The sequence below is a fragment of the Peromyscus eremicus genome, chromosome 10 (assembly GCF_949786415.1).
Source record: "Peromyscus eremicus chromosome 10, PerEre_H2_v1, whole genome shotgun sequence".
Classification (NCBI taxonomy): domain Eukaryota; kingdom Metazoa; phylum Chordata; class Mammalia; order Rodentia; family Cricetidae; genus Peromyscus; species Peromyscus eremicus.
In genome coordinates, this window is record NC_081426.1 from 92,937,507 (window position 1) to 92,954,466 (window position 16,960).

At 39.5% G+C, this 16,960-nt stretch overlaps 1 protein-coding gene across 1 annotated transcript in view; it reads left to right on the top strand.

Moving 5' to 3' along the window:
- The window catches only part of LOC131920496 (ATP-binding cassette sub-family G member 3-like), a 54,924-nt gene extending 54,575 nt beyond the window's left edge, over positions 1-349 (top strand). The window contains exon 15 of the mRNA XM_059274870.1: positions 134-349. Within this exon, the coding sequence (XP_059130853.1) occupies positions 134-287 (154 nt within the window). The 3' untranslated portion in view covers positions 288-349. The remainder of the gene's footprint in view (positions 1-133) is intronic.
- Positions 350-16,960: the final 16,611 nt, after the last annotated feature.

Consider the following 16,960-nt stretch of genomic DNA (forward strand, 5'->3'; position numbering starts at 1 on the left):
TTTGTTTACATATTATGTCAATTAAATAAAGAAGAAAATTTTAATGATGTGTAGAAACTGAGTTTTTAAAAGGAAGCAACAGTGAATGTACTGAATAATCTTTGACATTATTTTTATGTGTGTTGAATTACAGATGTACTGGTGAAGAATTCTTGAAGATCCAGGGCATTGATCTGTCATCATGGGGCTTCTGGAAGAATCACGTGGCCTTAGCTTGTATAATGATTATCTGCTTATCAATTAACTATGTGCAATTATTAGTTCTTAAGAAAAAGAGACATTTTTAAAATCACTCTTCCACTTTCTTTGAATTCATCTGACATTGAAAATAAATTAAAACTTTACCTGTGTGTGGCTGTGTAGAGGAGCAGAAGGTGGCACTTAAGCTTCAGGAAAGTCACCAGAATGCAAGGAACTGATGGTTGAATCTCTGATAGGCAAGGCCAAAGGGGCTTCAGCTTCTGAATGTCTCTTGCTAGTGCTGTGTCTTCACATGTTTGCTGCTGCCATTTTTTTTTTCTGGAATGAATTGTGTGAATGGGGTTCAGGGGAATCCCCACTGCCTTTAATGTTGTATGATTATCTTGTGGAAATATCCCATTCTACTGGGCATTTTTCCTGTAGATTATTATGAAGATGATTTCCTCTTAAGCTGCATTGTTTAACTGAAGTAATGGTTTTATACAATAATACTGGTAGTTTAAATAGAATTTTGATGATTAAGGGTTTTTAACACATGTAGTAAGGGATTATGATAGAGGTTATTTTAGTGGGAAAATTAATATAGGTAAACATAAGATATAGTGTTGTCCCCCCTCCTCCCCCAATGAAGCAGGGCTGCATTGGAAGTGTCATGCAGCTAAGACTTATGAGTTTCTCTTGAGGAGTCCTATAGACTATGGTTTAGTTTAATGATTAAGGAAAACAGTCAAGACCCAGGAATTAGCTTAAGTTATTTTTGATATTGGGAAATGTTTTCATGGAGTTTGGAGTGCATCATAGCTAAAACAAAGCTTTAAATGATACTTCATGTAACTAGAAAAAAAAGAGTTGGATAGTTAAGATAATTGGGCAGAACTCTTAAAATTTAAACTTGTAACCCTTTTTTTGGCAATTATAAAAAACTACTGCCTTTATAACAGTTATGGCTAAAAGGCTCCTGATCTATGAGAATTCTAAAAGATAAATGGTTAACTGTATGTGAGTACTTTGGTACAATTTGTTTTTCACCTGTAATATGTAAAATGTTTACTCATAGAGAGAGAAATGGGAAACATGTTTTTCTTTTTCTTTCTTTTTTTTTTTTTTTACTGGTATTCATTGTAATCATTTACTTAAAAATAGAATGTAACCACATTGTAATTTTTATATTGCTTGAAAGATTCCACTGGGGTATATAAGCTGTAAGGGAAAAAATAAAGAAGTTTGAAGGAAGTCATCAGAAAGGAGTGAGAAGGAAGACATCAGGAAGCAGTGAGAAGGAAGTCATCAGGAAGTAGTGAGAAGGAAGTCATCAGGAAGTAGTGAGAAGGAAGTCATCAGGAAGTAGTGAAAAGGAAGTCATTAGGAAGTAGTGAGAAGGAAGTCATTAGGAAGAAATGAGAAGGAAGTCATCAGGAAGTAGTGAGAAGGAAGTCATCAGGAAGTAGTGAGAAGGAAGTCATTAGGAAGTAGTGAGAAGGAAGTCATCAGGAAGTAGTGAGAAAGATGTCATCAGAAAAGAGGAAGAAGGGAAACACCAGGGTAGAAGAACAGATAGAAAAGGGATAGAGTAGAACAAGCAATGGAAACAATAATAAAATGAAGAACTAAGCTTTGACCCTCAGAAAAGTCCTAATGTGTCTGTTTGTCTGTCCGTTAGTTCACCTGCTCTGCATTTCCTCTTCAGTTTCTCTGTCCTGCTGAAGGCTTGCTATTTATCAGCACCCTAGGTGAGAACCTGACATGTTGGAGGTGTGTGTGTGTGTGTGTGTGTGTGTGTGTGTGTGTGTGTGTTAGTTTCCCTTTTTTTTCGGCCCCAGAGAAATAAGTTTTACTCCCTCAGATAGAAAAGTTAATGGAGTGATTAGTCCACAGACTCTGTGGCTCCCCTTCAAATCCTGGGGTGCTGAAGGCTGGTCTCTACAGCAGCAAAACTTGATTTGCTGTTTTTGTTGTGTAAATCCAGCCTAAAAACCAACAATCAGGGTCTTAGATTCTTTGGTAGAAATTTTTTTACAGTTATTTAAAGAAGTGTGATTGTAAACTGCCTTCAAATATTTATACTTATATGGTGATATTTTATTTGTACTGAAAAGTGATTTTATTTGTATGTTAATAAGTAAAGTTGCCTGGGGGTCAGAGCTAATAGCAAGCCATAGCAGAAGCTGGGTGGTGGTGGTGCACGCCTTTAATCCCAGCACATGGGAGGCAGAGCTAGGCAAATCTCTGTGTGTTCAAGGATACAGACAGCATGTAGACACACACCTTTAATCTCAATACCAACCATAGAAGACCTGGAGGTCTGTATAGATGGGCAATGAGGAGGAGGTCATGTGGTTCGGTTTACAACCAATGAGAAGGCAGAACAGAAAGTCTATATAAAGACAAACAGACAGGAAGTAGGTCTTTTGCTGAGGAGGACAGCAGCAGTGAAGGGTAAGGTTTTTAGCTCTGACCTCTTGGGCTTTCATCTCTGCATTGGCTCTGTGTTTCTTATTTAACAAGATGGTTACATCTACATCTGGCACCCAACGTTCATGGTACAGCTGCTTGCCTGTGGCCTGCCAGACCTGAGCTACACAAAGCTGGTTGTGGTGGTTTGGCGGCCCGCTGACTCCCCGGCTCCCCAGCTCAGGCCTAGCTCTATCTAGACTGCAGGCCCAATGGACTGTAGTTACAAGCAGTTACCTGCAGCTGGAACTACTTGCTTAAAGCCGGTGCTACAAACAACTCAGGCCTGCCCTGCCAGAGCTACCGCTAATTGCAGTAGCTACACACAGCTTTTGGCTGAAACGCCAACACACATGGTCGGAGCTTAAGGAAGCCAGAGCCCAAGCTCCACTCGGAAAATGCAAACTCTCTGTATCATGCCAGAAGAAAAGAACCATCTTCTGATATGGAAGAGGAGAAAAAACAAATTACTTAAGGGACTATTCTATTACTACTAATCTCAATTCTTTGATTCTATTCTGATTCTTTAAACTTTTCTTCAAGTATGAATTTTATATCAAATTTACAAGATTAACATATATATACACATTTTAAACTTTGTTAAGATATGGTCATATAGAGTACAAAATAATTCTAGAAAAAAGGCTTCAATTAGCTGCATATATATGTCTTTGTCTTCGAGTCTCTTATCAGTTTTCTGCAAGAAATCATGGCCAGGCCTAAGATCAACTGAAGTCTCCAGGAAGAAGATGGGGCTTCACAACAACAACAATTCCACGTGGACAATAATAATATCACTAAGCTGACAAACATCATCTACAGATCATCTTTAGACTACAAAGTGCTCAGAGCAATTTTGAGATGACTAGCTGAGATGATCCAGTTTCAAAGACTACTTGAATAAGGACTTGAGATAAACTCTGAACTTTTGGCATTATGCTCAAACAGGACAACAAAGGATATAGTTACCTTTCCTAGACTTTCACGATTAACCCAAAATTTTTCTTTTCAGAATAAAGATACCTTCACCCATACCCAGCAGGAAGCAATTTTAAGAATACAACGCCCACATTCCCAAAGAGGTGGTGTGGGGCGGGTGGGGTTTTTTTTTTTTTTTTTTTGGTCTTTTAATGGGTTTTGGGGCTGGGATAATTTTCATTGCTTAGGAGGGTTGATTACAAGTTGTTGTTAAGGGTTAGGAAAAGGGCTAAGCAAAGGAGATTAGATTTAAGGTTCTTGTTTTAAAAAAAGAAAAAGACAATTACTAGTTTTAAATACTTTACATTAGATTGGATTTTTTTTATATTGTATACAAATTATATATAGAGAGATTGATATTGTTAGAAAATACTATATGTGTATTTCTAATTGTACTTATACTGTTCTTTTAACAATGTAATGCTATTGCTGATTCTTGAATGTTATTATTACCAACTATTAGGATATAAAGAAATGAAAGTTAGTAGTTAGACGTTACAATACAACTTGTGGCCATATTAGGTATGTTTTCAAGACTGAGAAGATATATTTTAGATAGACAAGTCATCTTCAAACCCTTCAGAGATCTACAGAATATGGCATTTAAAATGTTTTAATAACTTACAAAAATTTTCTTTTTTGTTATGATTATGAGACATTTCAGCTCCTGGCAGTACCAATCTACTTCAGAGAAACATGGGCATTGAAGAAACTGCATATGGAGTTAACTTTCATTGTGGCAAAAATTAGCCACTGGACAACAAAGTATCCTCAAATCAACTGCTGACAAACAGGACAGACAGGACATGAAACAAAGGACTACTGATTCTTGCCAAAACAAGTGTGGTTGTGGCTTTATCAAAAGGTATCTTCTGAGGCCAGGACAATCTGGCACCATCCATGAAGTGACCTTTGCAATCTGGAAAAGGTACAGTGCCCTTTTCTTCAAAGGCAGCTGAACAGGTAGTGGGCCAGTGGCTTCTGATGTGCAGTGGAACAGCAGCTGAAACAGTTATTCTTGAAGAGTAACTAACCTCACACCTCTCAATAGTAGACTGGCATTTAATAGAGGGATGTGGAGAAAAATGGGATGCCAAGATGAAGCCACACACACACAGCGCCAAGAAGAATGGACAGCTGAATTCAAAAACCATCAACAATTTCCAGAATTCAAAATCCTGAATCATAACATGACACTAGTGGAATTCAGGTATTTCTGGTACATGGACTGCTCTCACCCAATGTGAGGTTGAACTGTTGACCTTGTGTACATCCTACTTCACAAATGAGTCTGTTAGATACACTAAGCCTATCGGCTGAAGATGATGCCCCAACACTGCAGAGAAACCTCGGTGATTGTCCAGGCAGCTGGCTGTTTCTGTCAACTCACATTTTTTTTTTTTTTTGGAAGCTGCTTGCGTTAACTTCCTGTTTTTATTTTTGTTAGGTAATATTTCCTTTTTGGGTCTCTGAGGGAGTTGAAGATTAGTTAGTTATAGTTGAAGATTAGTTAGTTTTAGTTGAAGATTAGTTAGTTATAGTTGAAGATTAGTTAGGCTAGAAAGTGAATTAGGTACATTTTGGACTTACCAAAATAGGATAGATAATGGAATTATTTTCTTTGAATTTGTCAAATACAAATGGACTAGACATTGTTTAGGTATTTATTGCTTTTATATATGGTATATAGTTATTGTACTTTTGTATATAGTTTTTCTTACATTAGTTACAACTTTTTTCCTTTTTTCTTTTTATTAAAATAGAAAAGGGGAAATATGGTGATATTTTATTTGTACTGAAAAGTGATTTTATTTGTATGTTAGTAAATAAAGTTGCCTGGGGGTCAGAGCTAATAGCAAGCCATAGCAGAAGCTGGGTGGTGGTGGTGCATGCCTTTAATCTCAGCACTTGGTAGGCAGAGCTAGGCAGATCTCTGTGTGTTCAAGGGTACAGCCAGCATGGAGACACATGCCTTTAATCTCAATACCAACCATAGAAGACCTGGAGGTCTGTATAGATGGGCAGTGACGAGGAGGTCATGTGGTTGGGTTTACAACCAATGAGAAGGCAGAATAGAAAGTCAATAAAAAGGACAAACACACAGGAAGTAGCTCTCTTGCTGAGGAGGACAGCAGCAGCAGTGAAGGGTAAGGTTTTTAGCTCTTAGCTATTGCTCTGACCTCTTGGGCTTTCATCTCTGCATTGGCTCTGTGTTTCTTATTTAACAAGATGGTTACATCTACATACTTATACTCATGAACAAATGCTACAGCCATCTTTACCCAGAAAAGATTCTTACTGTAATGAACTGTGGTGAAGGCAGAGACTCATGGCTGCTCAAGGTACCAGAGTAAGTGACACTTGAGCACTTAACCCTAAACTGGACATGTATACCATCTCCTCTATAGCTTAGGAGTGTGGAAGAGGGTGAAAAGAGAACAGGGACCAGAAGATGAGAAGAAGTGTTGGAAATGCTATTTTGTGGGCAAGACACATACAGTCATTGCTACCCTGGTCTGTCTCACAATGTCTACAGCTGCCTGCACTAAACTGGGTCCCTCATCAGCACAGCAAGGTTCAGAGAGGGACTCAACAGGACCGTACTCCATTCTGCTGAACTATTTCTACTGGCAGATTATGGGTAGAGGCAGTCATTGATTTCACATATATACTCACAGGAGAGCCAGCTAGACTCCAGAGGATATTCTAAAATCCAGGGTCACACAGATAGCTCTGGTTAAACTATGGGTCACAAGACAAAACCCAAAGATATGAATGTGAGAAAGGGACTTGTAAAGAGGGGCATTTGAAGGGGTTGAAAGTGAAATAATAAAGGTGGGAGGGAGTAAGAATGAGTGAAATTACTATGTGCATATATGAAATTGTCAAAAACTTTTAAATAAAGATTACAAATATAAAAAAAAGAACAGTATCTAATGAAGACATTTTAAATTTGGTTTCTGTTATACTGTAAATCAGCAATGGTTAATTTTTTTTTAAGTTCACAAACTAGATTATATGTAAAAGAATCTAAGCTTCAAGGTAATGTTATTAACTATTGCATATTAGTTTGTCTCAACAATCGTGAGAGGCAATCAATCAAATTTCTTTTACCTGGAAAAGAAAAATTTTGTCCTAGAAAATCTTACATTCTTTACATTTTTACATCTTTATCTTTACAGTGAGAACATAAGCAATCATCCACCAAATATAATAGTGAATGAATCCATCATTGGCCATTAAAAATTGTATTGATTCCGTTTTAAAAGCATGGTTCTAAAATACGTTATAAAAACCTATGTTACTTCTAAGGTTAAAAAAAATCAATGAACTTGATAGTGGTGCATACATACAGTGTCTTCACTTGGGAAGTGGAAAGATTAGGAGTTCAAGGTCATCCACAGGTAGATTGGTATGTTTGAGGCTACCCTGGGCTAGAAAAGACACAACCTCAAAACAAAAACAAACTAACAACACACACACACACACACACACACACACACACACACACACACACATAATTAGTGACCATAAAACATCTTTGATGAGCTTATTAAATAAGATTTATGGATGGTGTCTTAGTTAGATTTTCTATTGCTTTAATGAACCACAATGACCAAATGTAAGTTAGGGAGGAAAGAGTTTATTTTGTTCATCCTTCTATATCACTCTTCATCATTACAGGAAGTCAGGGCAGGAACTGAAACAGGGCAGGAACCTGGAGGAAGGAACTGATGCAGAGGCCCAGGAGGGGTGCTGCTTACTGGTTTACTTCACATGCTTCCTTCAGCCTTTTTGTTATAGAATCCAGGACTAGCAGCCCAGAGGTAGCCCCACACACAATGACTGGTCTCTCCCCACTGATCACTTAGTAAGAAAATGCCTACAGCTAGATCTTATGAAGGCATTTCCTTAACTGAGGCTCTTTCTTGTCTGATGACCCTAGCTTGTTTTAACTTGTCATAAAACCATCCCGGACAGGTGGATACTGCTCTCTGGTGATGTAATGGCTCAGGAGTCTTGACTAGGGGCTTTGGCTATATTTGCAGTAAAGACAGGGTTCTTGTGATATGAAATGGCTCTTGTGACATTTCAGGGGAACTCTGATCAGAAAGTCCTTAAGCTACAGGTTAACTCAGTGGAATTGAATTTGGCAAGAGGCTCTCCTGAGGAACATTGCTGAGACACAGATGTTGGGGCCCTGCCTTGCACATCAGTATCTGTGGAAACTGCCTCTTGGAATAATTACCCATTCCTAGATCTGCTGGTTCCCAAGATCTTTTGCATTCCTAGAGATTACAGAGTATGGTTTTATAGCTGTTGTATCTGCACCTTCATAGGTCATTATTTCCCTTATGATTCTATAATTTAAATTCACAAGTCCTTTATTCAGTCTTTTTCCACAGCAGGATAGTACTCATCAGTAATATGGGTGTTTTTTCAACATCTTTGCCAAATTCTCTAGGTGTCTCAGGTCTCTAGATTTCAGTTCCATTGCATTTGATATTCTAGAAATTTGTCTCTTTGGCTTCTACTCCCTCCATCCCCACCTTGGTGTGTTTCCTGACTCTACTCACTTTCTCTGTTTTCCTTGTGAAACAGGTAGGAAGTATATTTATTCACTGAGACTGGATCCTTGACTTTCTTTTCAGATGCCTTAGTCACAGCAAAGCTTCACATAGAAGCTCCTTGTCCAGCCTCTTTCATGAGCTAGACACCTGTGCCAACTTCTCCCAGACATCCTCAGGTGCACAGCAAGGGGCTAGTTTGCTGTTCTAATGGCCATGTGAGATGTAAACAACAGGAAACAGAGGCCTTGCTCAGTCTGCTGCTGTGGTCTCTGCCCTGAGAACAGCTCTTGTCATGACATGGGCATGCTTCCTGCGTAATAAAACAGAAATTGCTGTGCTGGGGGTAGGGCTCAGTGAGAAAGGGAAGATATAATCCCCTTCTTTCCTTAACAGGTAAATACATAGCATAAAATTTACCACTTTCCCAATTTTATTTTATTTGTGTGTGTGTGTGTGTGTGTGTGTGTGTGTGTGCGCGCGCGCGTGCGTGTGCTATATACTGAGTGAGGTGCATGTGTGCCTCTGTGTGTGCAGGTGTGTGCCCTAGGGTAGCCAGATGTCAAATGTCAGCATTATATTATTTTTTTCCATTGAGAAACCAAAGGGTCTGTGGCACACTGAGATATTGTTGTGGACAGCTGGTCCATGGCCCTGTTAAGTTGGATAAATTTGGAAAGCTATTAGAAAGGGAAGACTAGTAGATGAATGGACGATACAGTATGATGATAGCATATAATGGAATATTATTTCACCCTAAAAAGATATAGAATTACATATGTGATATGGCAAGAACTTTGAAAACATTATACCAAGTGAAGCGAGTATGGCACAAAAGGACAAATAGTATGATTTTACTTACATGCTGCATTTAGAGTTGTCATTGGTGGACAAAGTGGAGTTGAGAGTACCACAGACTTGGACAGGGGAGGAAAGAGAATGTGATAATTAAGAATATAAGACTTCATTTAAGATTCTGGAAAACTTTAGTTAGTAATGCATCATGGTGGTATTGTGCAGCATCGTGAGTACATCACTGACTGGTTCGTACACTTTAAAATGGAGAAAATGGGAACTTGGGAGACAGATCCACTGGCAATGTGCCCACTGTACAGCATGAGGCCTTGAGTTCAGATCCCCAGCACCCACAGAAAAGCCAGCATGATGGTGCATATCTGTAATGGAGCAGGGATGCTGGAGGACCCATGGAGCTCACTGGGCAGCTAGTCTAGCTGAATCAATAAGTTTCAGGATTAACAAGGGGTCCTGACTCAAAAAATAAGGTGCAGTGCAATTGAGGAAAACCACCCATTTATAATAATACAATATATATAATACAAAGCACAGTTATATATTATTTATCATTTTTAGTATATATTCATCTGGCATTTAATGTGTTCTGTTACCCAGGTTGACGACTTCAGTACTTTCCAAGAGTATATGCAATTATAGAAACAATTCAGTAGAAAAATATAGCCAGTGATGTCACTGCCTCCTCAAGGCTTAAATAAATATGCCATCTAGTTGACCTTGAAGTGTCAAAACAGCTATCTAAAATACAATGAGGATTAGAGAGCTAACTGCATTCATAGAGTGCCTGCTGCCTCCCCGAGTGCTGGGATTACAGGCCTGTTCACCACACTAGCTTCAGGCAGTGAAGGAGACAGAATCCAGCATTTGTGACACGCCCAGATTCTTAGGTGTTGTTGATTGTTTTTGCTCTTTTGGGGGCCCTGCCACCCAGCTCCCAAATACATCACACACAGAGGCTTGTTCTTACTTATAAATGCCCAGCCTTAGCTTTGCTTATTTATAGACATATTTTCTTAACTTTAAATTATCCCCTCTACCTTTTGCCTTTGGGCTTTTTCCTTTTCTATTCCTGTATACCTTTCTTTGTTTCTTACTCCATGGCTTGCTCTGTAGCTGGGTGGCTGGCCCTTGGGTCCTCCTCCTTATCTGGCTACTTCTTTTCTCTCAGTCCTCGATCTCTCTTCTTCCTCCTCCCAGATTTTTCCTTCTGTATATTCTCTCTGCCTTCCAACCCTGCCTATCCTCTCTCCTGCCTTGCTATTGGTAGTTCAGTTCTTTATTAGACCATCAGGTGTTTTAGACAGGCAAAGAATCACAACTTCACAGTGTTAAACAAATGCAACATAAACAAAGGTAACACACCTTAAAATAACATTCTACAACACTTAGGTGAATGCTGGGATCCAAGCTAAGATCCTCATGCATGCACACCAGGCCATTACCAAATGAGCCTTCTCTCCAGCCCAGTGTTAAGTGGAGAGCAAAATGCAAACAGAGATGCAGGATTGCTCGAAATGAAGCTCCAATTCCAGCTTCAAAGGTTTCTTTTTCTTGTGTTTTTTTTTCTTGTTTTATTTTGAGACATGCTCTCAGTAGTTGGGCATGTTCCAGCATGCCAACTTCATGCAGGTGCTCAGAACTGAACCTACAGTTGCCTTCAAGGTAGACAAGCAGTACCACCCCTGGGCTGGTGGCCCTGGGTGCTGTAAGAGGGCAGGCCGAGCAAGCCATGGAGAGCAAGTCAGTAAGCAGCACTCCTCCATGGCTTCTGCATCAATTACTGCCTCCAGGTTCCTGCCTTGAGTTCCTGCCGTGACTTCCCTGGATGGTAGACTACCAGCTTTAAGATGATATGAACCCTTTCTTCCTCAACTTGTTTTTGGTCATGGTGTTTTATCAAAATAGAAACCCTAACATGCCTTGATATTCACAACGTATTAGGACACACAGTAAATTATAATGATACCAATGTCATGAGGGAAAAACCCTTTCCCATAAAGTTCAAAGATTAAAGTGTACAGTAATCTCTTCTAGACTTTTGTTGAAACAATGCTACAGAGCATCCACTGTGTGCTAAATGATACTCAGAATCCAGTCACGGGGGCTAAATTCAGTGATCTTCTAGGCCTCTTTTGTGGTGATATTTTATGTGCTGAAATGTGGTAATATTTTATTTGTATGTTAATAAATAAAGCGTGCCTGGAGATCAAGGAGAAAAAGGCCAGCCATTTTTAAGTAAATATAGAAGTCAGGGAGTAGTAGCACACACCCTTAATTTGATCACATGGCAGGCAGAGTCTCTGTGTTTAAGGAGACAGCCAAGCATGGTGACATATGCCTTTAATCCCAGTGCCAACCATAGAGACCTGGAGGTCTGTACAGACAGGCAGTGACAAGGAAGTGAGGTAGCTGGGCTAAGAGCCAATGAGAAGGCAGAACAGCAAGGCAATAAAGGCACAGGTTAGACAGGAAGTAACTCCTTTTTGGTAGCTTCAGAGCTGGAGAGGAAAGGTTTGGGGCTATCACTATTTCCCTGATCTCTAAGGCTTTCATGCCTATATTTGGCTCTGTGCTTATTTAATAAGACTGTTTAGGAATTCGTCTACACCCTGTATTTCTAACAGTTTACTTTTTAATGAGGGAGCTTGATGCAATGTAGATCCCAAATTAGATCCCTAAACAAGAAAGGAGTATTAGTAGGAAAATCGTAGAATTTGAAAATAGTGTTCAGTTTAATGAACAGCAACGTTAATATGAGCTTTAACCAAAGTATCTTGGCAAAGGAAATTTTTACATTAACAAAATATGGGCAAACAGGAGACAGTCAGGAGGACATGGATTTCAAGCAAGTATGTCCTAAAGGCATAAAGAATCTGTCTCAATAAACTAAGAAAAAATAAATTAGCTTAAGAAGTAGATGGGAAACTTGAATCCATGCCTACAAATACTAGAAGACAAAACTGAGCTGTAACAGTGCTCTGATGGCAAACAGAGATGTGTATATAATGTCATTTCAGAAGCAACACATGGAGATGTTGGGGGAATTCTGCCATTTGGTCCAATGGCCAATTGGAGAAATTAGGCCCAATGGGTATGATCTTCTCTGAAAATACAGGACCCTTTGTAGCTAGAGTTTTCCTGCCTTGCCCACAGTCAGGACAAATCTCTCACCCGCCAGTCCCACAGCTGCTCAGACCCAACCAAGTAAACACAGAGACTTATATTGGTTACAAACTGTATGGCCGTGGCAGGCTTCTTGCTAACTGTTCTTACAGCTTAAATTAATCCATTTCTATTAATCTCTACCTTGCCATGTGGTTCATGGCTTACCGGCATCTTCATATGCTGTTTGTCACGGTGGCGGCTGGCAGTGTCTCTCTGACTCAGCCTTCCACTTCCCAGCTTTATTCTCCTCCTTGTCCCGCCTACACTTCCTGCCTAGCCAATGGCCAATCAGTGTTTTATTTATTGACTAATTAGCAACACATTTGCCATACAGAACATCCCACAGCAACCCTTTAAGAATTGGAGGGGAAGGGCCATGCTCTCTCTTTGGCTGGTCAGAGCAGGCAGCAAGCAGTGGAAAAGCATGGCTTGCAGTTTGCTTCCCACCCCCAACTTTGTGGTAAGTGTGGAAAGTATGCCACAGCAGCCACAGAGGAGGCTGAAGGTGGAAGCTACCCAGGCCTTTGGAATTTGCCTCACATGAGCGCCAGATATTGGTGGATGTATTAAGGCAACTCTATGTAGTTAAAAGGAAGGTTTATTTTGTGGGGTAACTTACAAGCAAAGGGATAGGTTACAGGGTCCAGGAAAGGTGTAGTGCAGTCCAGCAGTGTTCTCTGGAAAACTCTGCTTGGTTTACCTCCAGCGTCCAGGATCCAGAAAGCAGCAAGAGGCTATAGATTTGTTCCAGATTAAGATACATCAGGTTTGACCAGCCAAGACCCCCTGAATGGTCTCCAATGACACCATGGCCCAGATGATCCAACATCCAGAACGGTTTCAAGGCAACTGGCTCAGACAATATAGCCTCACGGACTATTCCATAATCCTAAAATTTTCTTTATGTCCCCATAAGAATACAGCCCCCTCATCCAGCAGGAAGTAGTATGAGAAGCTATGCCCCAAATCCCAAATATACCAAGCTGGCTTTGGAGATGGAATTGGCTCACTCCTCAAAACCCAAGCATGTTGTTAAAAAAATGTTGAGAGATTTTGAGAGATTTTCTGTCCCATATCAGAAGAGCCCTCTGGTGTGAGACAGAGAAAAACCAATATTTTTTTAAAGCAGGTTAATTATAAATACAATCTCTTTCTAAAGAAGAAAAAGGGGATAGTATGGCTATAATAGGATGAAAGGATAAATTAATGAACCTGTTTTAAAAGAGCAATAACTTGTTTAGAAATTCTTTACATTGCTATGGATTTTAGTTTATTGATACAAGTTTAAACTTAATTTTGTTATACTGTATATATATTTCTACTCTCGTTTGAGGTATTATGTTTATGTAACTCATTTAGATTGTAATGGATAATTAAAAAATACAGATTAATAATTAGTCTTCTATGATAGTCAAACATAGTCATGTTAAGTTTTCTAGGTATACATAGATATAATTGAATTAAGTAGGTAATCTTCAAACACTTCAAAGACATACAGAATATGGCATTTAAAATGATTTAAAAATTTAGACTTTCTGGACAGTGAGATATGTCTGCTCTTGGCAGTACCGATTTACTTCAGAGAGGAGGATGAGCATTGAGGACATTCTATATGGAGATTATCTTCTTCTTGGCAAAAATAGACATTTGGGCAAGAAACTGTTCTTGCCTGGACTGCTTGATTGACTGGACATGCAGGATCCATAGGAAGGTGACCACTGAACTTTGCTTGGCAAATTGTCCTTCAGGTTCCTGCTTTGTAGAGGAAACTGCCAGACATTCTACAGGACACAGAGAGAAGTGACAGAGAGACTCTAGGCCTGTGGGCTGAAGACAGATGCCTCAATTTTACAAAGGAACTTTGTATGACTGTCCAGGCTGCCAGGTGTCTCTGTCTACTCTCACAAGACTCCCGAAAGTTGCTTGTGTCCTTCTCCCATTTCTCAGGTAATATTACATCCTTCTGAGGTCTTTGATGTAGTTGAAGACTAGATAGTTATAATTTCCTTAGTTATGATAAAAGATAAGTTAAATATAAAACATTACACTCACAAATATAAGATAGATAGGCTATCTTCTTTAATTTTGCCAAATACAAATAGACTATTATAACTATAATTCTTGCTTGATAATTGTTTTGTTATATGTAATTTTACTATGTTAAAGTTAAAACCTTTCTTTTGAAAAAAGAAAAGGGGAAGTGCTGGGGATGTATTTCTGTATGCTGTGAATGTGTTGCTCTGATTGATTGATAAATAAAATGCTGATTGGCCAGTAACCAGGCAGGAAGTATAGTATAGGCGGGATAAGGAGAGAGGAGAATTCTGGGAAGTGAAAGGCTGAGTCATGAGACGCTGCCAGCCGCCGCCTTCATGAGAAGCAAGATGTAAGGTAAGCCACAAGTCATGTGGCAACTTATAGATTTATAGAAATGGGTTAATTTAAGATATAAAAACTAGACAGAAAGAAGCCTGCCTAGGCCATATAGTTTTTAAGTGTGTTTACTTGGGTCTGAGTGGTTATGGGCCAAGTGGTACTGGAGAAAACTCCAGCTACATCCCTTAGGCAGAACCACAGGGCAGAGAAGGCAGAATCAGCAGCAGAGTCAGCCTTGTTCAGTGTCCTGAGTGAACCTTATTGAATTCATTCCTTAATAAAACTTACTTGGTCCTACACTTCCTTGTTCCACTTTATGGAGACATGAAGTCTTGATTAAAGAGAGGCATGCCTGCCTTACATGTGTTGGTCACAATCCATTTCCTAACCTAGAGTGGTGTTTGTAATGTATCTTATTTTAAAGTAATTCACCAAACTCTACCTAAATTTTTATTTAAACAGATTTTTCATGCAATATATTTTGATCATATTCTTTCCCTTTCCCAACTCTTCCCAGATCCTTCCCACCTACCTACCTACCTAACTTCATAATAGTTCTCTCTCTCTGCCTCAAAAAAAATTTAAAAAATCAAAAACAGACTAAAGAAAAATCAGTAAGACAATAAATACCAAAACAAAACAAAAAACACAAGGATTCTCTTTCATGTTGGCCAATTAACAGCACAAAATTTTGAGCACACAGTTATCCCTGGGCACGGGTCTTGCCTTGGAGTGTAGTTAATATTCCCAGTGACACTTTATTGGAGAAAACTGATTTCCCTTTTCCCAGCAGATACCAATTACACATAGCTCTGGGTTAGGGGTGGGATTTGTGTCCACTCCCCGTTTTCAGTGCTGGGATTCTGCCTGGCTTGAGGTGTGCAGGTCTTGTGCATGCTGCCACAGTCTCTGTGAGTTCCTGTGTGTGTTAGTTTTATAGTTTCTGAAAGATGCTGCTTCCTTGGAGGCATCCACCACCTCCAGCTCTCAAAACCTTTTTACCTCCCCTTCTTCATAGACCTCTGAGTGTCAATGGGAGGTTTGATGAAGACAATCCAGGTAGGTCTGTGTGCTTCAAAGTGTCTCAGTCTCTATACATTGTCCAGTTGTGGACCTCTTTGTAAATTACTATCTACTGCAAAAAGAAGCTTCTCCTAAGAGGGTTGAGCAATGTTCTGGTCTATAGGTATAGCAGTATGTCATCAGAAATCACTGTATGCTATGTTCCTTTGGACAAATAATAGCAGTAGGTTTCCCTCTAAGCCCAGGACCTGTCTAGTCTCAGGGTCTTGTCCACTTCACAGTGTCAGAGAAAAGCTTCATCTCATGTAGTGACCTTCAACCCGTTTTTAAGGTGGTTGGTTACAACCGTCACATCTGTGCCGCTATTGTACCTGTCTATCTTGCAGGCGTGTTTCTGCTTGGGACATAGAGTTTGTAGCTGGTGGCACTGGTTACTCTTCTCCTCTAGGAGCATGCAAAGTGTCTTCAGGTACCATGGATGTTAGCAGTGGGGATGAAGATTCTCATTGGGTACCTGCTTGATTTCTCTGTGTTCAATGACATAAGCAAGTGGGATTTTTCAGCAGCAGGGTCCTATTATTGGTTTATGGATAGCAACCAATAGCCTTTGAAATAATCTGTGATGTTTGAGGAGATCTATAAGAATTGCTTTGACCAATGACTCACCATGATGTCATCCATTCCTAGCCCTCAAGGTGACATGTTACTTGGTGACATAAAATGTTTTGTTGGGGCATTGTCTCCTCCATTTTATTGTGACTTCATTTAAATCTTTTTAATATGTGTATATATTTTAGGGTGATTTTATGATAGTAACTTTGCATATAGCTTTTCAAATGGCCTTTAGTGTTAGTTATTCCTTTCCTATTCCCTCCCATACCTTGTCTTCCTATACCCCTCAACATTAAATTCTAATATGGTGATATTTTATTTGTACTGAAATGTGACATGTATGTTAATAAATAAAGTTGCCTGGGGGTCAGAGCTATTAGCAAGCCATAGCAAAAGCTGGGCGGTGGTGGTTCATGCCTTTAATCCCAGCACTTGGTAGGCAGAGCTAGGTAGATCTCTGTGTGTTCAAGGATACAGCCAGCATTGGAGACACACACCTTTAATCTCAATACCAACCATAGAAGACCTGGAGGTTTGTACAGACATGCAGTCACTAGGAGGTCATGTGGTTGGGTTTACAACCAATGAGAAGGCAGAACAGAAACTCTATAAAAAAGACAGACACACAGAAGTAGGTCTCTTTTGGAGAGGTAGGACAACAGCAAGTGAAGGGTAAGGTTTTTAGCTCTTAGCTATTGCTCTGACCTCTTGGCTTTCTTCTTTGCATTGGTTCTGTGTTTCTTATTTAATAAGATGGTTACATCTACATTTGG